This window comes from Ornithodoros turicata, chromosome 9, assembly GCF_037126465.1.
Source record: "Ornithodoros turicata isolate Travis chromosome 9, ASM3712646v1, whole genome shotgun sequence".
NCBI classification, from domain to species: Eukaryota; Metazoa; Arthropoda; class Arachnida; order Ixodida; family Argasidae; genus Ornithodoros; species Ornithodoros turicata.
Window position 1 is genome coordinate 27,489,925 of NC_088209.1, and position 22,810 is coordinate 27,512,734.

At 46.2% G+C, this 22,810-nt stretch overlaps 1 protein-coding gene across 7 annotated transcripts in view; it reads left to right on the plus strand.

Annotated features, from left to right (window-relative positions):
• The first annotated feature begins 17,994 nt into the window (after positions 1-17,994).
• Positions 17,995-22,810, plus strand: part of LOC135368485 (voltage-dependent calcium channel type A subunit alpha-1-like) — a 96,747-nt gene continuing 91,931 nt past the window's right edge. For all 7 annotated transcript variants that reach the window (XM_064601815.1, XM_064601819.1, XM_064601818.1 and 4 more), the window contains exons 1-2: positions 17,995-18,095; positions 19,530-19,669. In XM_064601815.1, the coding sequence (XP_064457885.1) occupies positions 19,575-19,669 (95 nt within the window). In that variant the 5' untranslated portion in view covers positions 17,995-18,095; positions 19,530-19,574. The remainder of the gene's footprint in view (positions 18,096-19,529; positions 19,670-22,810) is intronic.

The window sequence follows — 22,810 nt, forward strand, 5'->3', positions numbered from 1 at the left end:
ATCTCAGGTGGTTTAACTTTCTCATTCGCAATGAACTTGATTATGCGTCGCTGTACCACAGCTGCAGATACACGGCTCATCGCTTTGATAGCTGCCGGTGACCCGTGAAGGATTGCACTTCGTCCTCCAACTGTTTTATTCAATTACATTTACTCGCTGATTTTTTTCTCGAGCAAAAGTCTCGGTCAACCTTGAACGACGACCCCCGTACTCTAGAAGCAGTGTTGGTAAAGCTTGAAAGTAGTTATGACCACGGGGAGCTTACAAACAAGGAAGAACTGACAAAACTGACGAAAGGTACAGACGTTCGAGTGACCACCAAGCGGAGAAAATTCATAGTTGTTCGGATGGTTGGCAACCGATCACAGATAAAGGAAATAAATTACCGGTAACCAACACCACACCGTGCAAAACTCGAAAACCTGTTATGCCATTACGACACCAATGTAGCTCGTTTCCCGCTTGATATTTGGATAGGTTTGAACAGGTGCGCTTCATAAATAACACTCTATCTATCGCAATATGCAACATGTATGGGCCGACATGTCCGAGCAGGGATGGAAGCTGAGTGCGCCGAGACGGCATCTGTCGGCGTGTTGCCATGGTGATAATTCCGGGGCAGTTCTCCTATTTATTTTAGCCGGGGGTTTGTTTAACGGCGTCATTCCCCAAGCCGGCTATATATACTTATCACGGACGACACGCTACCGTCATAGCCGTATCGACAATGTAATCGTACGGATGGGGGAGAGTAGAGGATTCTAAACGCGGCATGGACAAGGAGGAAAACCTTCTTCACGAGACAAGAATGCGCGTCGCAAATGAAACACTTACCGTTTGTGTATTTCGCAAAACTTTTGCACGACATCTAGGATATTTCCTTTCATGTGCACCGAACAACACTTATTTTTTTACGGGCAGTTCTCTCAAGCTGCTCGCAATATAGCTCCCGCAAACAGCAGATACGGCAGCACATAATTGTGGTCCATCTTTCCCACGGTGCACTGTCAACTGCCGCGAAATTTGCCCCCGCCACAAGTTTCGTACTTTTCCAACTGCGGTTCTCAGTGACGTCGTCCGAAAGTCAGCTTCGCCACACACAGAGTGTGTTTGCGGGGAAGCACGCTTTACAGAACCGCAAGACGATTGTGGAAATGGAAAAAGTGAGACAAATTGTATTGTGCTATAGCATGCATAGAAAGACGTGTATTGCGCCAAAATTCCGTGTTAAACATAATTATTTATTTCTTAAGCGCATGTCAGCCGTTACGGTTCAAACGTCTGCATAATTTCTTTTTGCACCAAATGTAGGGTGTACGTTTCCGTTGACGTGCGTACTATCAATTGGAGGGGGACGGAGAATGTACCGCAAAGAAAGGCAAGCTCAAGGACATCACATCCGTAATGTGCAGTTTGTCATCACGGTCATGCCTAGACATTCCGAAACATCTTTCTCTTTCTGCATGCACTTACAGACGTAAATGAAAGTAGTAGATATTTTCGACGAGGCTATGGGATTAATATGGGACCTTACCCGTTAAAACAGTTCATTTTGAGTGGTTCAAAGCACTCCCTGAGCTGGTCGAGCGATAGTAAGCGCTGTTCGGCAGGTCAAACGCCTGCAGGTACTTGTTAGGGGAAAGTCCTTTCCACTGAACCGTAACATTGATTGCGCGAGGGCATCGCCGTACACTGGACCCCTGTGGTCTCGTGATCATTCCAACGCATAGCGTTCTGCTTCAACGGCTGCACAGCTGCGTAATTAGAAGAGGACTGCATACAGTCGTACCCCTCCAGCTAAGGGTATCGCAGCGGCGTATTTGCCGGTGGGTCGCGTAGCCGTTCGTGTCGTTGTTCGAAGTTACGCAGACATACTTGGGCGTGTGACTGTGCATACAAGGTGCTGCTTCTAAAGGGACTAGTACGGAGGAGCCTTGGATGCGAGCAAATAAATACCCGCAATTAGAACTTTGGCTAGGATAATCCGCTTTGTAGCAGGCGACTGTTCTAATCAATTTGATAAAGTCTTATGAATAAACGTGTGATGACTTTTCTTAGAGTCGGATGGATCAAACAAACTGCCAAGTTTACCGTGTTTTCCGTGCTCAGGTTCCGTGTTCATTTCGAAGGTTTAACTCCGAGCTGACATGAAATTCCTGTCCATACCGAAGAAAACTCCAAAGGAAATTTACGTTTGCATGATGCAGACATTAAGTGACGAGTGCCAATCACGCTCCACCGTGAAGAAGTGGTGCGCCAACTCTCAGCGTTGGGATTTTAAGACCGAAGACACTGGAAGGCCAGGGAGACCTCCAACGGTGTCAACACTGGAAATTGTTGAATGTGTCTATGGCCTCATTTCCGCAGGCCGGCGAATCTCAGTTAAAACAATTGCGGATACCTCAGGCATCCCCAGAGCACGCATTGGGTTTGTAATTCGTGAAGAGTTGGGTATGCGGAAGATGTACGTCAGCCAAGTGGGTGGCCGAAATATTTAAATGCCGATGACAAGCAACGCCGAATGGACGGTTGATTATTTTGCAGCATTCCGGGCGTTCTATAGTCAGTCGTGGGTAGTAACAAGTAACTAGTAACTTTTCTACGAAAGTAATCAGTAAGGGGCCCACCTCCATAGGTAGGTTCCCCAGTTGATGATAATACGTACAGCAATAATGTTCAGCAAGTCAACCCCTGTGGCTGATCTTTCACAGAGATGCCAATACACACAATACATGACTTTGTACTGTTCCTGGAAAGATCTTTTTTTAAATCTTTGCCGCAAAGTTAAGACGATGTTAATTCGCAAAGTTAATGCGATGTTAATCCCATCCTACAGTTGGCAATACAAAACTTACGGTCAAGCATTGTGACTTGTCCTATCCTCCAGGTAGCAATACAAGTTAGCAGTGGTCAGCACTGCGACTTGTCCCATCCTTCAGATAGCAATACAAGTTAACAGCGTAGTATGCTATTGTTGGGGAACATAAAGGGAATCGATAAGGAAACATTGTTTATGAAAGAAGAGCTTACTAGTTTTGTGGTTCGTCTAATCAATATCAGCAATACAAAAAAAAAAAGAAAAGATGCTGGCCACCGGGCACAAATCTCAAATGGAGCAGGAAGAAATTCCGGTACCGTGCTGTTGCTTAGAACTGGCGCAATGCATCAGATGCTTATCCCCGTTATGCGCTTGCTCAGTGATAAACCTGAGCGATGGGAAAACTTACATACAGGACAAGCACACAACAGCTCAAACCAGCAAAACTGTTGATTTGACAAATGAGACATCAACATATAAGTACAGGAAGGTCCGTGGGAAACTGAGAATGAAATCTAAACAGAGGGAATTAAGGTCAGTAAGGTAAGATTAATGTACCCTACACGTAAAAGGGCTGTGTTTTTATTGGAGCTTCAGTCGCTCCTATACTTACAGATTTTACTTGAATACTCTGGATGCGGCAGTTTATGCCTTTTTTGAGGAATTGTTCTCTGGGCTGTGCTGTGCTGTGTGGATGATATCATCATTGTACCATTGGATCGATCTGTACTTCGAAGTATTGAACAGTTCATCAGAACTTTTTCACCTGAGCTCATTTTCACTGTTGAATATCCGTAAGATAGGAAAATCCAGTTTCTAGATTTAACCCTGCACGTAAAAATGGATTGTGTTGGGAATACGCGAAGGTCAAAAGCAAGCCTATCCTTCCTGTAAAAAGTTGCCACTCCAAGTTAGTAAAAAGCGGCCTTGTAAGTTCTTGTGTGCAGAATGCTCTGAGGAAATCTAGTGCCCATTTTGTCCCGGATGTTTTACTGGAACAGATCCGAATACTGGGAGTTTCAGGCCATACTCTGAAAATCTAATTGTCAGCAAATTGTTATCTGTTTTCTTACTGTTCTCGCTCACCGTCAGAGTCAAAATCTAAAGTAATAGTACCATTCTATCATAATGTTTCTCATAACTTAAATGCAATTTTTAACGGTTATGAAGTTAGGGTTTTATTCAGAAATGGTTACCGGTTGGACAGATTGACCCCCTTTTCAAAGCACCATGACGCGTGCGGAAAGAACCTTAAAACTCTTAACTTCGTTCCTTGTGCAAAAGAAAAAAAAAAGTTGTTTATTCCATTCCGTTAAAATGCGGGTTTGCATACATAGGTCAGACTTCACAGTGTGTAAGTGACAGATTAGACCAGCATATAAGAAAAGCACGGATTCCAACTTAGCTGATCACCTTAAGCATTGCAGAAATTGTGAGCCATTCTGGAAAGCAACGTCTGTAATTGCAAAACAAACATTTACAAGAGATCGTTTGCTTAGGGAAGCGTTGGGAATCCATTCCTCGGGTCATTGTGTTAGTGAAGCGTCGGTAACCCTACACCCTTCGTTGAAGCGCCTTTTCCAGGTTGCCAGAAGCTGACCTTAATTCCCTGTCTTTAGGTTTCCCTCTCAGGTTCACACGGACCTTCTTGTACTGATATGTCGGTGTCTCATTTGTCAAATCAACAGTTTTGCTGGTTTGAGCTGTTGTGTGTTTGCCTTGTATGTATGCTTGCAGGTTTATCATCATGGAGTTTGTCCACCAGCTTGCATGCGTTTATGCCATTCTCTCTGTTGCTCAGCGACTACTTTTAACACCGTCTTGTCGAGGTGAACAGAAGTTCCTGCGTCAGTGTCCTAAGAGGAAAACATACTTTAAAGCAAGCTGATTAACATGACGCGTAAAGGCTTAAAATTAATATTTCGGACAGACGGCAGCTTGAGGAGCTTCATCGAGGTTGTCAGGTCTCGTCAACACGATCGTTCGCATTTGCTCTAGGTGGTGGTGGTGGTGGTAATGATGATAATGGAACTGCTTACCGTAGGAGACAGCACACGGCTGTGCAGCAAATTTTAGGTTTAGGTTAGTGAGGAAAAGAAATACTCACATTCACACGTGCTCACAAATATGAGCGGCACTACGTCCTGCGAGCGCATAGACACTGTTTCAAAATCTGGTTCCCTTACTAGTTAAATCACTACGAGAGTTGCAGCTTCCCTCTGCTCAGTGGTCAAAGGCTCTCGGGCCCCACAATAGCTGATTGCGGCCCGCACTCACCAGTGCACGTCCGGCTGCCAAGAGAGAGGAACGTATAGCCCTGTGTACATATCCCGTGTACCGTGGTGAAGCAGGATTTACGACTGTTCGGGAGCGTAGTTGCTTGAATACTTTTCAGTCCGCCCGCGAGCAGTGTCAAGGCGTGTGGTCCTGACTTGAAATAAGTGTACGTTTGTGTGTATACACGTGTGTTCCATACTCCCCAAGCAGCACAACATTTTGGCGCAATATTGGGAATACCGGCCCATTATTGACCCAATCATGGGCCGGTATTCCCAATATTGGCCCAAGATTGGATCAATATTGGGCCAATAATTGGCCGGTATTCTCAATATTGGCACAAGATTGGGCCAATAATGGGCCGGTATTCCAAATATTGGCCCAAGACTGGATCAATATTGAACCAATGATGGGCCAGTATTCCCAATATTGGGCCAAGACGTTGTGCTGCTTGGATCATTTCCTGCCGTTTTGACCCACTTTCTCTGTGATGGGCTTTTTAACCCTGCGTAACGTTCGCACACCATTTACGTTTCTTCCTAAGTTTGCATGCTGGGTAATACTCCACATTCTAGAACATTCCCGGTTAAATCGCGCGAGGATCGAGGAAGAGAGAGTGTGCACGCTCGGCCAAAGCGGTTCCAATCTTCCCCCGTGCAGCACTAATGGACTCTCCCAGTAGCGCACACCGGAGCAAAGTTTTTACGGCATCGATCCCTTCCTGGCCGATTTCCATTCCTCCTGCTGGCTGAATGGCCGGGCACTGTGCGATCTTCCTCAGAATGGGGCTACTTCATGCGGCCGCTTCTCTCACGGCTATGATGCCCCATAGAAAAAGGTGTCGATGTCCCTTTGATGCCAGGTAGATGGCTGGTCTGGTAAAGCACGCACAAAGAAACCGTATCGGGCGTGGACTGCATCTTTCTTCAGATAAGCTGAAAGGTACACAGCGAAAATTGCGGCATCCTAACAATGTAACGAAGAATCTGCCGTAAGTGGCGTGTGCTACTGTAATTTGAAGACATCAGCTGTGCTGTGAAAACGATACTGTCCTGTCAGAAGGTCTTGGTGAGATCTGGAGAGGTATTGCCTTAGGTGGCATCATGCGTGAGAAGGGATTCCGTAATTTTTTTTTCTTTTCTTTTTTTCTATACAGAAACGCATCTGAATGTTGCATCTGCAGCCGGACGCTTCCCGCATGGCGTGTAGAGTGCTCGGGTTTTTACGACGTCGACTTGTACATGAATCATGGTTGAATCATACGCTGCGCATTCCAAGCGTTTGCTTGCTTTTCAAAACAGAGTCTTGCAAGTCAGAGAGTTGCGGCCACTGAATGTCGATGAAGTGGTGCGCAAGTTAGAAAAAGGAAGCTGTAATTACACATGCGAATTATTTTGGGGGAGTGGGGGGTGGGGAGGTGAGAATTTATGTTAGGAGTAGCAGAACAAGTCGGGAGACGAGTTCAATTTCTCCTCCTTTTTTTTTTTTTTTTCGTTACAAATAAATAAACAAACAAACGAACTGTAAGAAATTGTAGAAGAGGAGGATAGGAGATCACGGGCACCATCTGCGCGCGTGTTCTGTTTTGTTTTTCTGGACCGCGCATTTCAGTTTTCATTAGACGCGTTCGCTTCGTACAGGTCGTGGGATCATCCTTTTCCTACAGAAACAACAATTTGCCATGTTTCCGACCCGGGGAACGCTAATCGTGGCCCGCGTTTATGGTGACCATCGGGTGGGATCGGGACATATCTAGCCTATGGACAGTGCTCGGCTACAGTTGCAGCACGGCACATACTACTTGTTATGGGAAATTTTATTATGAACGGAATACGCAACTTATACTAGTTCCTCGGTGGAAGCATCGGAGAAACCTTGGATACGTCTATATGCTTTCCTTGCCGAACAAAGCTGGTAAGCATCACGTTATCGTGATGGACGCTTTTAGGGAATGTCATGACGTTGCTGCAACAGCGCTCAAGTTATTGTGGCGAGACCGAGATCCGTCACGTATGCAGTTGGGCATGACCACAAGGAAGGGTACCTCGTGCACAAGGACTACCACAGTCCGCTTTCGATATCGGCATTTCCAAGACAACGGTCTAGCGTCTGAATGACTAAGGTCGCCGTGTGTCCCTGCGGGAATCAAGAGGACGATACAGCGACTGTGGCTGCCCATCACTTCTTGACGGTTGTATACCCGTTATATTGCCACAAGGTGACAGGAGCTACTTTTTGACTGCGACGAAAATCCAACCACTGCGGACTCTCTAGCAACAGTGTCGGGACATCATGAACTGGTCTCTCATGTATTCGGTGTATTCAACAGTGCCATTTTCATTGCCAGACCATTTATCACGCTACTCTGCCTTCCCTCTGCGTATAGTTCGCCTCAAGGTATCCTCTACTCCGCAGCTGCGACACAGGATCGGATACAGCAACACAAGATTATGTCCCGAGCAAAAAGCCACTCACATGGCTTTTACCGTATTCTACGCCCTATTCTTCTAGGCTAATTCTAGATAATTCAACGCCTTTATCATGACCTTGTACAACAGCGTCAGTGCCTTCCATTATTTTGCGGAATTCTTGACTGTTTGCACCTGGCGCTTCAGTCACACGTTGTAGTCATATCTTGGTGCGCAGATTTTTTTTATTCCGTGTTAGCGCCGCGAAGCAACTGTGTCTGTGAGCGGCGTACAGATGTGGACAGATGGAGAGAGGACAGCAGGAAGGAGTGGGGGACAGCGGGGGGTTAGTATTCGCCATGGGCCGACTTCATGGGGAGCTGTGCCGACATTCGTCTGGAAAGTCATCGGAACAACCAGGGAAAACATCAGACAACACAGCCTGTGGTAGGGTTCGAACCCATCACCTCCCAGTCTTCAGCACGACCTGGGCTACCACCAACGAGAGGGACGCCAGTTCTTGTGTTTCTTAACCTCCTGTCCGTGTTTCCTTGCACATGATATGATCTGGCACCAACTAGCCCGTTTTCTCCAGTAGTCTAAAATCCAGCGCTGCTTCCGCAGCTACACAGGCTCCGGCGACGTGACGTCACACCCTAAGCGGAGGAGTGAGAGGGCGGCTCCAACGAGGAGAAAGGCGCCGTCCAGACACAACTCTGTGAGACGCACGCACGGCCGCGGCATTCCTTTTCTCAAGGTCGCACCCTCATTGGTTCTTAGTGAGAGACTTTTTCTCGTTTTTCCAGAGAGAGAATTCCGAACAACTCTCCACATCCGGCGTCTGCTCATGTCGTGTATCCCATCGAATAGCGGTCAAACTACGCTGCCTTTTCGTGTGGGATTTTCGATACAGTAGTCATCATGTATATATATCTCTCTCTCTCTCTATCCAACGAGAAATAGAATGACACTATAGTTTCGAAATCGACTGGAACGGATGCGACTGTCAGTTCAAGCTTGTCGACACCGGAAATTGCAGATTTAGGCGTTGCACATGCGCAAACGTGTTTAACCTCTTCGAATTTTTCGTCAACTTTTCAAAAAAGTTCCATTTCGAGCCGCGAACTCGAACTGCGGCAGGCTCGCGACATCACTATTCATAACCGCCCCCCTCCCCTTCCCCAGAAGTTTCCATTTCGCTGGCTCGCAAGCGCAGTGAACCTTCTACTGTGCGAGGCTAGCGTTTTCGACGTTTCACTGAAGGTCATTTTGAGGAAGATCCACTTCTTCATGAGAACCACCCTTTGACTGCACAAAGCCGACGTACAGAGGTGACAGCATCGTATCTTTGTCCACGAGAGACATATTACAATGTCAGAATGAAACGCTGTTATTGATCGTCCACCATAGCAAGAAGAATTGTGCTGCTGATTTTTTTTTTCTCTCTCTTTTTTCATTGAGAGGCGCGGCGGAGCCATAATATATTTAGGACGCTGCGCGTTGCTTAAATAAATGACATTCGCCAAACGGGCAGACATCCACTGCGAGCCACATACGCCGCTGCGGGACGGCAATGTTCCGATGTGAGTTTGGCTCAAATGGGCAAAGAGAGAGACTTTTGAATTTTTTTTTTTATTATTGTTCGGTTTCTGCGGTGGTGAAATTTGGGCTGCCTTTTATGAGCCCCGCATTGTGTCTGTGGTGAAGAATTTTCTAATAAAGCTCAAAGGAAAGTAAGATGAGGGAACACTCAAGCTAAGACGAGCATATATAAGAGTGAGTCGTATATTTCATACCGCGAGAAGCGCGCCCTATACTGCGAAGGAAGTTCCTTTGCTTGAACATATATGCTTTTATAAGCGTTTTCCCGCTGTCTAAAATTTGAATACGGGCGTAATATTTTTACACTTTTATTACGGATGATACGGCACTATAACGATAAAAACACGAGGCACGATGACACACCTGACCGTATACTCGTCAAATGCCCAAAAGACACGTAGTAAGAGCAAGAATAAAAAGTTGTGAACACAGAAGTATACAGTTCCAAGTTTTCGAGGTTTTCTCCATATCATTGCGAATTTGAGACACAAAACAGGCGACTGTCACCAAGCGGCAACATAAGATGGAGATTGTAGTTTTAGGCGTATCATCCAGTATAACTATACCAGTTTTGTGATAAAGTCGGGACATGATTTGCGGGCGCAGATACTATTCTTGATGAGATGGAGGAACGGTTAAAAAAAAAAGGAGCGGGATGACCCTAGGCATCGGTACCCTGCATAAAGTCACACGCACTCCTATTCCACGAGATGGTTGTAGCGCTGTCGTTAGCACCTCACTGGAACTGCACCTTTCAAAGCAGTCCGAGTATAGTGCACCAGTGGCACCAGACCACGTTTGAGGTCTTTGCGTAGCATGAGGCGTAGAAATTAGCTGCGCGAGTTAGAAAGCGACATTCGCTCGACGACGTCTCGTCAGCCATGACGCTTCACCCTTTGACGCGCGGAAGGGGCACCGGACTGCTAGCTCGACGCAGCCTGCGCGGCCTGGTGGCCAGATTCTCGCTTAAAGTATTGGCACACGAAACATTCTAGACGAATCATGCGTCCTCGAGCGAGCTAGAGTACCTGGAACTCAGATGTAATTCATCCGGCGTTTCCATATTTTCTATCCTGCTACACTCATGACCTCAGTGCACGGCACACAAGAAGTACGACACGGACGACAGAAGAACGGTCTACTGTAGAAGTGTTTTTTTCCGCGTGGAAAATATTTTCGCGTTTTCGAGCAGAGCTGCTTTGAGGATTGATTCGCGAGAACTTAAATTCGCGACACAGGTTTCCGGGAGTGCTTTGCTCTTGCATATCGTACGGCCCTCAATACTCGGGCATATTTCGGCACGTACTAAGACATCCGTTGTTCACGTGGATTGCGGCATTCTAGGTCTATTCCTTTGTTCTCCTCACAGAGATGGGAGGAAAGGCCCTGTCAAATGGCCTTTAGGGGCCCTGTAGGAGGCCATAGTACTGGCCGTGTGCAAGTTAGCCAGTTTATTTTAGCAGTTATTATTAATTATCACTCGGGGCACTGACCAGTTCGGTTGAGATGTGGTACTATCATTCAAGCTGGTTTTGAGAATGCGGGGAAAGGCATGTTCTGGCTTCGTGGTATAGTGGTATATTGCGTGTATAGTGCAAAGCGTTTATAGGAGTAACAAAAGCATGATGAATTTTCATTTCTTTTCATCTTGCCTGACGGGATAAAACAATCTTCTGCGCTTGCTTAAACTGCCTACGCTACATGGAGTAGAAAGGGTCAGGCAGTCGCGGTATGGCGTCGAACGCCGACCGATTTTCGCCCTCATATGGCCAGAGTTATTCGCGGGAACTTAAATTCGCGATTTTGCAGGTGTGCGCGAAAAACGCGAAAAATAATTCCGCGCGAAAAAAACCACTTCTACAGTATATCGGCGGTTCTCCTCCCTGAGGTCCTTAGCATTTCCTTACCTATTCGCCGGATTTTGCACCCTTCTACGAACGACATCGGTTTGTCTGCAAAAAATTAATAAAGAAAGAAAAGAGAAAACAATTCAGCAACCCGCGGTGAATGCTGACATTTCTATGGTCATGTCTACGACGACATTTGTGGCGGCACGCGACCAAGACAGATCCCACGTAGACCCAGAAGGCCTGCTTGAAGCCTCCACTCACTCCTCCTCCACGTGGTCTTATAAAGACCGGACGTCGCCTGCGTCAGCGAATCGCCGCAGACCATTTCAAACACAGGCTTTCTGTGGCTACCACTGGCTGATAGCGGCTTGTCCCCAGAGCAGCGGCCGTGATTGGTTGACTCATAATGTTTTTTTTTTCTATTCCGTGTTAGCGCCGCGAAGCAACTGTAGCTATGAGCGGCGTACAGATGTGGACAGATGGAGAGAGGACAGCAGGAAGGAGTGGGGGGACAGGGGGCTAGTATGCGTCCTGGGCCGATTTCAGGGGGACCTTTGCCGACATTCGTCTGGAAAGGCTTCGGAAAACCCAGGGAAAACCTCAGACAGTACAGCCGGCGGTACCCACAACTACCCAGTCTTCAGCACGACCTTGGCTGCCACCAACGAGCCTTAGCCCGCTGGGCCACGCCGCTGGTTGGACTCTTAATGATACGTTTAAACGATTAGGACTTGTTTACATAGTTGACGTTAGGCTAGGACATGCATGTTCGCAGAATGGCACATCGTGCGCTGTACTGCCGGCCAGCGTCAAATGGGACGTGCTGAATGGCTTCACTTATTGGGGTGATTTTCGCCCCACTCGTCTTTCAATGCTGATAGCGGTTGTTCGTGTGCGTGACCCCCGTCGCCCACGGAGCTTCCAACACAATCGGACAATTTGCGCGGTCGGCCGATTCATGACGGTCATTTAGGTGGGGCAGGGCAGAATCTGGTGGTCCGTCCCTTCTACTTGAACCGTCCACTTACAATGGCCGAAAGCACGACGAATGTAAAAAAGTCACAGTATGAGGAATAAACCGAAGAAAAAAGAAAAAAATATATATATATGTTTGATTGCAGAGACGTCCCGTTTGTTGTCACCCGGTTTGATATATTAAGCCTCTTTTATGCGGATGTGTACCATTGCTGCAACTGTTGTGTTTCGAAATAATCCCGGTGTGAATTTGTTTTTCAAAAAATGCTGCAGCCAGTGACGTCGTAGGCATTCACAATCTTGGCACGTAGTTTAGTCAGGGAAACGCGCACTTGGTTTCTCTGTTTTGCATTATTGTGGGAATAACACATACGAGGACGTTGGGAACATGGAGGATGGAGATACAGGAGCGGTCACTCCAACCGCTTTCCATTGGGACGGGCGTGCCAGCCTTCGCAATGCACTATGGGATGTTCCTGTCTACCACGTGACCGCTCTCGTGACCCCAAGAGCATGGCAGCTCCCAAAGCAAAAGACGGGAGTTGTGGTTATCTTACCGTTCAGATATCACAACTGCGATGAACGCGCGCGTGCAGTTTTAGTTGTGTGCGCTCGGAGGTTTACTTTTCTATTATAAGACCGGTCACGGTCTGTAGGACGAGTACGCAGGAGCAGAAATATTACGCGGGCAGCGGTGACTATGTTTGTGTTTGTTGGTCAAGCGGTAAAGAATAAGCATTATAATCAAACTTGTACAACAATGAAGGAAATGAAATGAATCTGCGGCATAGCGCCAGATCGGAAACGAACGATTGAAGGTGACTCAAACACACGTAGGGGCCCAAAACAACCGATAAAGTATACGTACTTACGAATGAAACGTTATTCCTGTGACAGTGTTGCTTTCCGTTGAACGAGAGTCGCAGCCGGGGTAGGAACACGTTACCATAACATTGTTTCAGCGATGGTCCTCACATTTTAACAGTAAACGACTTTGGAAACGCACAAAAGCACGGAGAGCAGCGCGAGCAACAAGCGTTGTAAAACCGAAACTGTAGAGAGGATCACGTGGTGGACAGGAGGTAATGGCGGTTTTGACTCGAGCGACCGCCAGAGGTGTCCCACGCACATCTGATCCAGTGCCGTGTATTAAAAGGGAGTCTGGCCATTAATGGGACCTGCCTGTACCTGGAGCTCCACCCACTTTTTGAGCTCTCTTGCCAATCACAGGTCGAAATACAGTTCTCTATTATTACATCTATCCAGTACTTATACTTCACCCTTATTTGCTGGGTGCCACCATTTTGGAGAAACGGGATGGATTTGGATTGAAACGGATATCACTGGTGACAGACCAAAACGGCGGATCTTGCGCCCACTTTTATCAAACGATATCTGCATGGAGAGAGGCATGTTGTAAAGACTCAGAATTGCAGAAATGGTTGCTGGCGCAAGTGATTGACCAGGAAAGCGCTTCTTCGTAGCAGACGACTGCCGGTATGAACTTCTAAATCACGAAACGTAAGTAGATCGAATCAAAAATGAGCAAAGATGTATGTATAAATAAAATCAATGATATAATGCAAAACCATACGTATCAGGGGCGTGTTTCTTGCTATTATCTTGGGATAACGGTCTTAACTAGGACTAACGCTAGCGACGAAACATCTCATTTTCGTGTAAATAATGATGGCGGAGCGAAAGTTGAAGCCGATTTTGCAGATACGTACATGAGGATATATACTCACAGTATGAAATTAAAGTAGTCTGTGAAAATGTTTTGTCACGAAATCTCCGCTTTGCCGTTCCAAGCACCATCCTCAATTTTGGAGAAAATTTGGTGTCATGGCGGCCCCCATGAAAAACGGCAACGAATGAAATGCGCCTAAGTTTGATTGACAGGTCGAGCCTCCTTTTTAGGCTCCTCCCATTGACCAGACTCCCTTTTAATACACGGCACTGATCTGATCCAAACGACCACCCCTGTGTTTCCTTCCTCCATAGTTGGGACGTCAGTCACATGTCATCAGTTATTGCTTTTGAGATTTGTCAACGTGTCCTCAGAATATCACCTTTTCTTTCTTTTTTTTCTTCTTCCCCCTCTTGGATACTGAAAGTGACGACACAGGGAAACTTAAGACTCCATTTCAGATTTTGGTTCACATCCCGGTTCAGCGTCTGGCTATGTCCACTGGTCCCGCGTGTCAGAGCGTTAAGAATGGAAAATCCTCACACGGTATAATGCGCCGAAACACTGATAATTCTTGCACTACTTCGAACCCCCAAGCCTAGTCCCCGTGATTAGGTGAATCTGAATTAGGTGATCTGAATCATAAAACGCATGCAGTATGTCATCTTTAGAGAAAACACTTTCAATGCCACTCGGTATCTGACATGCCCCCGCCATTTCAGATTAGTGTGTGCTGTCCAATGTGCTGTCCAGCACCTTTGGAAACTCAACAGGATATTGGAGGAATAGGATTTATTTGGAGGTGTTCAGAATATTTTATTGAGCTATTTAGTTGGGTGTACTGGAATCAAGCGGTTGGGCTACTCACCTTTTTATGCTAGGCATAAAATAGATTAGATAACGAACTAAATACCAACTCCTGAACAAGAAATCACATCAGGTCAGAGATTAGGGATTAAGCATACTTAAGAGCATGCTTTCACACATCAAGCGTCATGGAACAGCTGGTCGCACCACTGCGACCTACGTTTCCATTTTTTTCTACTTCTAATCTAATCTACAGAGTGAATTCAGCAAAGGTTACACATTTTGATCACGTAGTAAAAATACAAAATGACGTTTTTTGGTGCTTCAAACTTTGCAGACTGATAGTTATTGATCCGAAGTTTTATCCATAATTTTTTCAAATGCTATTACTTTGTAGAAGCAAAGTTAAAAGCAAAGCAAATTCTCACCCCATGCATTTCCTACGGCCTATACCGCCCGCAAACCACCACTTTTTCCTCGATCTGATTCACGTTCACATCGCCACATATAGGTGGCGCTGCATCTAGTCCATCTGGTTCTTGGTTGTTCCATAGGTTTTGGTTTTGCTTTGTCTCCAGGCAGCGCCACCTATACGTGGTGATGTGGCTGTCGGCGGGCAGTATAGGCCGTAGGAAATGCGTGGGGCGAGAGTTTGCTTTACTTCTAACTTTTTTTCTACAAACTGACAGCATTTGAAAAAAAAAATCTGGATAATACTTCAGGCAAATGACTATCAGTCTGCAAAGTTTGAAGCGCAGGAGACATTATCTTGTATTTTTACGACTCGATCGAAATGTGTAACCTTCGCTAGATTCACCCTGTAGTATGAAACATGCCTACCATCGCTATCTTACAAGAGAACCAGTGGTGTTTTCATTACCTGCCGAACTCTGTGGATAGTACTTGTATACCACGTTCCGCATGCGAACATGCGAACATTTATTCGTTACAAAATTTTTATTTAAAAACTAGCAGAGCAAAATATATGCCGTTTTTTGCAGTTGAGTTATATGGCCAGGCGAACATTACCTAAAATTCATTAACTCTTTAATTGGGGAATTTCGCGCAAAAGCGAGATAACAGAACGCGAAGAAATATTCCTCGTTGAAAGCCATTCCATGTTTAAAAAGCCCCTTAAACGCGCACATGTGTTGAAATATCCATCGCTGAATTTCGCTATGCAAATGAGCCGAAACAAGAACTACGCGCTTTTCGAGCGCGGAAAGAGCGACAGGCAATCTACGTGAGAGGGCCACGTGCTTTGGAGCGATGGAGCTGATTGGTGTAGGAGCTAATCTGTTGGCCAGATAGACGCTCTTCGACCCAGATAAGGCGAAGGTCGCGTCATTTCTACGCTCGAAAAGTGCGTAGTTCTTGTTTCGGCTCATTTGCATAGCGAAATTCAGCGATGGATATTTCAACACATGTGCGCGTTTCAGAGTTTTCAACGATGAATATCTCCCGTTCTGCTACATTGCTTTTGCGCGAAGTCCCCTAATTAAAGAGTTAATTCATGAATTTTAGGTAATTAGTAATCTTGTAGTTACATACTTTTTTTCGAGTGTGTTCGCCTGGCCATATAACTCAGCTGCAAAAACGGCATCTACTTTGCTCTGCTAGTTTTCTAATAAAAATTCTGTAACGAATTAAAAAAATCACCCTGTATGTACTGCCGCGCAGTGTGCTATTCGGGTATAATGACGTTTGGAGGTGGGTACGACATTTATTAGATACTTCTACGGAAGACCGGAGGATATGGGACAATGCACAATGTTTAACTAGGACGCCTTCTAGGACTTTCTCAAACAAGCCAGGATCAAATCCACCGCTCTTAGTATCAGTAGCCAACGCTAATGTGCTGTGTGCCTTGTGAACACAAAGTCAGCACATCATCAAATCAGCCGCCATTTCAGATTAATCTCAGTGGCCGACACTCACGCGATGTGTACCTTGTATTGCAACCGGAGGATCAGGCAAGTCGCAATGCTAGACCGCATCGCGTCACCAAAATATTACTCCCATAGTCCTAAAAACGAAGAGCAGGTGTTGATTGTGGCCACATCTCTAGGATGGGACGAGACGCAATGCTTCTTGTCCCATGTGGCGATAAAACCTTGTATTGCCAACTGTAGGATGGGACAAGACGCAATGCTTCTTGTCCCATGTGGCGACGAAACCTTGTATTGCCAACTGTAGGATGAGACAAGACGCAATGCTTCTTGTCCCATGTGGCGACAAAATCTTGTATTGGCAACTGTAGGACGGGACAAGACGCAATGCTTCTTGTCCCATGTGGCGATAAACCTTGTATTGTCAACTGTAGGATGAGACAAGACGCAAATGCTTCTTGTCCCATGTGGCAATAAAACCTTGTAATGCCAACTGTAGGATGAGAAAAGACGCAATGTTTCTTGTCCCAAGTGGCGATAAGACCTTGTATTGCCAACTGTAGGATGAGACAAGACGCAATGCTTCTTGTCCCATGTGGTGATAAGACCTTGTATTGCCAACTGTACTATGAGACAAGACGCAATGCGTCTTGTCCTATGTGGCGATAAAACCTTGTATTGCCAACTCTAGGATATGACAAGACGCAATGCTTCCTCTCCCATGTGGCGACAAAATGTTGTATTGCCAAGTGTAGGATGGGACAAGACGCGATGCTTCTTGTCCCATGTAGCAACAAATCCTTGTATTGCAAACTGTAGGATGGGACAAGCGCGATGCCTGCCCACATCACCCTTCAAAAATAGTACTGCCCTCGCCCTAAACACGAAGAGCAGGCACTTACTGCTTTACCACTGTTCATGTTTACCAGCCCTTGGAGGCAGTCCCCCGAGAGAGAGAGAGAGAGAGAGATGTATTGGCATCAAAGTGGAAGACCAACGAATACATGTATTGGAGTCGGTCTGGAAGACGAACACGTAGATGCCAACTCTAGAGCACGTGATCAGTGCGTGTCAAAGGTTAATGTGTGTGCTGGACGTCACCATACAACGATCGAATGCACACGGAAGGTTGCGTGCGTGACAGCGGCATAATCTACATGGTCACCCAATAGTGAAGAACATACGTACCAGCGGCATCTTCAAAGAGGACCGACGACGTCTGGCGAAGTGCACAGCTCCCGCCTCCTCAGCATATGAAGGACTGGCTCCCATTTGTTTTGTTAACTGATTAGATGAGTCACAGATGCTCTCATTTGTATTGTTGGCTGATTAAATGAGTCACAGACGCTCCCATTTATGTATATTGTTAGCTCTATGAGATGAGCCACAGGAGATTGTGCCACTCATCTTCCTAACCTTCATCTAGCCCGTATATGGTCATCATGTAACTTTTATGGTGTTCAGAAACTCTGATGCAAGTGTGTGTGTGTGTGGTGGTGCATTGTACGAAGGTGAAACCAGCGGGATTTCGTTGGCAGTCTGCTTGCGCAAATCAGGTTATTTTTCTTCCGTCCTTAATTAGTTAAGGATAATCATTATCGCAATTAATCTTAAGAGAATATGGTCGTTCCTTTTCTAACACATGCGTAAGTTCCTTTACTGTATCCATGCACTCCACTGGAATACGCCGTGCTTCTGACCATCATCGCCAACTGCATTGTGCTGGCACTAGAAGAACATCTACCCAACAAAGATCGAACACCGCTGGCCCAGAAGCTGGTACGTGTATCCCTCTGTGTTCGTTGTAAACTAGAGGTTTCTTTCATGCGGAGCCGACTTATCGCCAACTCACTAGCATCAGAAAGAAGAGTCGTGCAAGCACGTTTCGTACAGCGCCTGCTAAGTGCAGCCGTAGGAGATATGCGTGTTTTCTCTCGTATCTTAATTTGCGTTATCCAGCAGCTTGCGTTCACGATGAACTTTCACCAACTACACAGTCTTCATGCTTTGGTAGGGGATATGATTACAGAGACCGATTCGTTTACGATGCATATCAAAAGTGATACATCGGCATCACAGGGCCCGCGGTCATGACAGTGGCCGTTAAATGACCTCCAGCAATCACGCTGCTCGTGGGAACCTGTTAGACAGGTTCACCTACACGCAAGAAGCAGAGTAGCTGATAGAACTAGGTCAAGTTGGACATGTGCTGCCATTTTCAGGAACATTTTCTGGTTATGTATACCAGTGACGTAGCCAGAAGGGGGGGGGGGGGTGCGGGGGGGGGGGTACAACCCCCTCCCCCTGCCGCCGAAGCGATATCTTTGGTAGTGCATTTGGGAGAGGGAAACGAGGGCGAAATCCTCTTCCCCCATGTAAAGTTCCCACATAACCCCATAGAAGAATATTCCCACAGTATATAATATACCGCATATAATATTCCCATATGTATACCCTGTATAACATACCCCATATAATATTCGCATATATACCCTATAAAATATACCGCATATCCCCATATATATAAAGAATATCCCCATAGAAGAATATTTTTCTGACTACGCTACTGATGTATACGTTGTTGGAGTAACCGCACCAGCTGCTCTAATAAAGATTGGTTCACACTACTGCGTTCCACAGCGTGCAGACGCCTGCGTACGTATGCGTGCGGCACAAGCGATGCCCTAGAGTGAGCTGTTCACATACATGCGGGCAGCGCAAGGGGCAGTCAATGCGCGTCTTTCGTGGCCTCTTTGCCAACGAGGTCCTACGGCAGAAAGCGTTCTGTCCACGTTTCCGTTGGCCTGACAGAAACTGTTGCCAAGTTCGAAGCAAAGGTAATGAATCCTGCATCTTTTTTTTTTCTTGCACCCTCCATGCGATCCATGTTTACAGCGGCATGTTGGAGTTAGTCTCACACCCAGACGAGACCGGCCTCAGCATGCATACGCGGAACGGAGCGATTGGCTCACCGCTTGCGGGTCGGTGCGTGCGTCGGGAAAAGTTCAGCTCTTGCGAACTCCTTGCGTTCCGCTGCGGAAGATCTCGCACGCGTCTGTTGCCAGGGTAACCAAAGTTCGCCCGCGTCCGCATGCAATGAAATGAAACGCAGCGGTGTGAACCATGCTTTAGAGCTGACGCAGTTTGCTTTGAATAGAAAGCATTGTTTGTAATGGAAACGTAACAAGCGTTATTTTCCTGTAATCGTTTCAGGACAAAACGGAGCCTTACTTTTTAGGTATCTTCTGCGTAGAAGCCATGTTGAAAATTGTAGCCTTAGGATTTATATTACATCGGGGAGCCTACCTACGAAACGTTTGGAATATTATGGATTTCGTTGTTGTCGTTACGGGGTAAGTAAAATCTTATTGATTAATTGAATATTTGATTGGTGTACCGATTCAATGGTTGACACGCATCCCAGAGAACGTTCATATGCTGTTTTTCCTCAGTACAGGATGCTGGGCTATTTTGATTTAACTAGTATAATATAATTACGTCGTTGTCTTAGATACAGCAGCTGCTTATACATCCGTCGTCAACAACATAAGCAGATTCGGTTCAGAAAAATATATATGTGTACGTCCCCACAGCCTGTCAAGAAATATTGCATCATAAGAGCATTACTTATCCATAATGCATCTGGAAACTACCTAAACGGTTTAATATAGTGAACTCTTCCTGCAGACGTCTAATTGACGGCTCAATAAGGTCACGTGGCTAAAACGCTTAATTCATAATCAATTGTCGGGGCTAAGGAACCTAATCTGACTACGTTTCCAATATACACGAAGTATACAGGAGCAGGCCTACCGGCTAGAATACCCCGAGGGCATATTCGGTGCATCCTCTTCAGCGGAATCCTGTAGATGAGTTTCTAAATGTGAACCACGAACCTGCAAAATGGAGTTCTGTGTATTTGTGGACTAATTTCAGATCGCGTAAAATACGTCCAAAGAGCGGTAGAGGCATCTGGTACAGATGTATCAGCAGCAGAATCTTATTGAACGAAATATTATTAAAAGACCACTCTGGACTCTACAATTTATACTGATTCTACTGAGTCTTACAAAAGAATGTCATGCAAATTGTCAATACGCGAAATATAAACCTATCAGCAAAAGTTGAGTACTTCTACACATTTTGCAGCGATAGCTGAATCTGGGAAGTTTTACGGCGTTGGCGGTGATTATTGCGAGAGTAGCGGAAACGAAATGTCGTCACGTTGACGTTAGTGACGTTACAACATCACGTGGTACAGCTGATGCCGTCAATCACGCTATACACACATGACATCACACCACCTGCGGCACCGCCACTGGCGCAGGAGCGGTAGTCAATCTCAGCGCTGTGAGAGAGCAACAAACCAGTAGCTGCGCGCTTGTCGCCATTGTACCAGGCTGCTCGCAATGCGGCGGCCACGCAAAGTGTTCACGCCATCTGAAGAGCGAGAGTGGAAAGCGCAGCGCGCCGCTGCTGCTCGTGAGCAGCGTGACCGTGGCTTCGGACCGACAGTTATATATGTGTGTGTGGTACACACAACCATGAAGGAATTGCGCGAAGATGACACAACTATCACCGTTACTTCGCACATTGGGGGTGAACACTGAAAAGGCGCGTCACTTTCGAAGCAACCTCCAAGCGCTAGCCAACTTTCGGCTTCTTCAAAAAGTCAGGGGGCGTCATTACGCGAATGCGTTTGTCTCCCAGCAACGGCGCCTTTTCCCGAACGCGTTTCCAGTCCGCGTTGAAGGATGGCGACGTTCGTGTGCCCACAATGCTGTCAGGTAGGCGCCAGATCTCGCGCATCTTTGTCGCATTTTACGCAACTTCTGAAACGATTCTAAAAAGATAAGCGCGCCACCAAGCGCGCGGCGCAGAGGAGCATGGGAACTTCGAGGGACACCGCTCCGTCTTCTGCTTCGGTTATGGTAGTTATGGTTTGCCCCGGCTGACGCTGCTGCTGCGCACACCAGGAATGTTGTTGTTCTTCTTCTAACTCCGCCTCGGAAAGAATCGTACCGTGATGTGACACGCCTCTGGCCTTATACCGTATTGCTTCCAGGCACTCTGGTCTTCCTTCAGATCCGTACCGTGATCGTACAAATCGTACCGTGATGTTACACGCCTCTGGCCTTATATCGTACTGCTTCCACACACTCTGGTCTCCCTTCAAATCCGCGTAAGCGGTGGACCGGTGGAGGGAGGCAAATGGGATTCCGGTCCGCCCCCGGGTGGGCCGTGTCTTTGAACGCGCGGCCGATTACTAGGTCGTCGGGGCAGTACCGTTTGCGGTGCTGTTCCGAGAAGCTCTTTTCTTAGATCTACGTTCCACAGGTGGCGCTTGCTTTTCTAAAAAGGTCTATTGGTCCAGAGTGGCAATCTAATAAAAACGGGGATCCGAAAGGACTTCATCGACGGCACTTTATTTTCAGGATACTGAACGTAACAGCCCAACATACAGGAAACTTAGACCTGCGCATGCTGCGCTCGTTCCGAGTATTGCGTCCACTTAAACTAGTTTCGCGCACACCAAGTAAGTTGAACTCAAAAGGCGACAGCTTCAAGGAATGCTCGGTTCTGAGGTGTCCCATAGCTCGCTTGATGTGCGCAAAAAAAAGTACCGCATCTTTAGTATGACTAGTATAGATGGTGACTGCAAATAATGGAGGATCCTTCGGTCACTCTGTAGCCCTGTTGTAGACTCAACACTGTACCATTAGGTTGTAGAATGTTTGTGCACCAAGAACACCACTGACTTAGTTAGACAGTACACGATTATTTGTGATGAACGCATTTCATGACGATATCTGTCTCTTTTCATGTATGTGTTGCAGCATACTATGTGTTGACTTTGTTTGTAGTCGTGAATGCGTACAATACGTTTTTACTATGATTGTTACGTATGACTTTCCATAATTCTGCTTCGAACTTCGAAACGATTAGTAAAAGTGAACAAGCTTGCGAATTCACAACTTGACCCAGAATCATGTAAAGTTTTGTCGAAATCCTCACAGCGGTTAGCGTCTTATTTGTTTCAGAATAATGTGATTTAGGGCCCGGAAATTTAGGCACTAAAAGCGATGGAAATAGGCAGGCATTTAAGCCCTCAAACACACCAAAATAGATAATAAAATGCGAAAATATGCCCGTTAATTAGGTACGCTCTTTGGCTTTGTTAGTGTTTCAGAATGCTCCATTCAGGAGCGTGCTCATTTAAAGACTACGATACAGTACAAGCTTTGACTTATGGTACATGAACGTCGAGGTGGCCTAGAACCAAGCTATATTGAATAATACTTTTAGTTCTCCGCCCTCGATGATCTTGAAAGGCCAAATCTTTTGATCAAATATAGATGAACCCGTCTAGCAAACCAATGTGCTGAACGAAACCAAGCGCAAAATAAATAAATAAACTTAAAAAAGGCGAAAACACGCAAAATGCCGCACTCAACATGAGCCTGAAAGGCACACTTGCACTTTCACCCTATGAT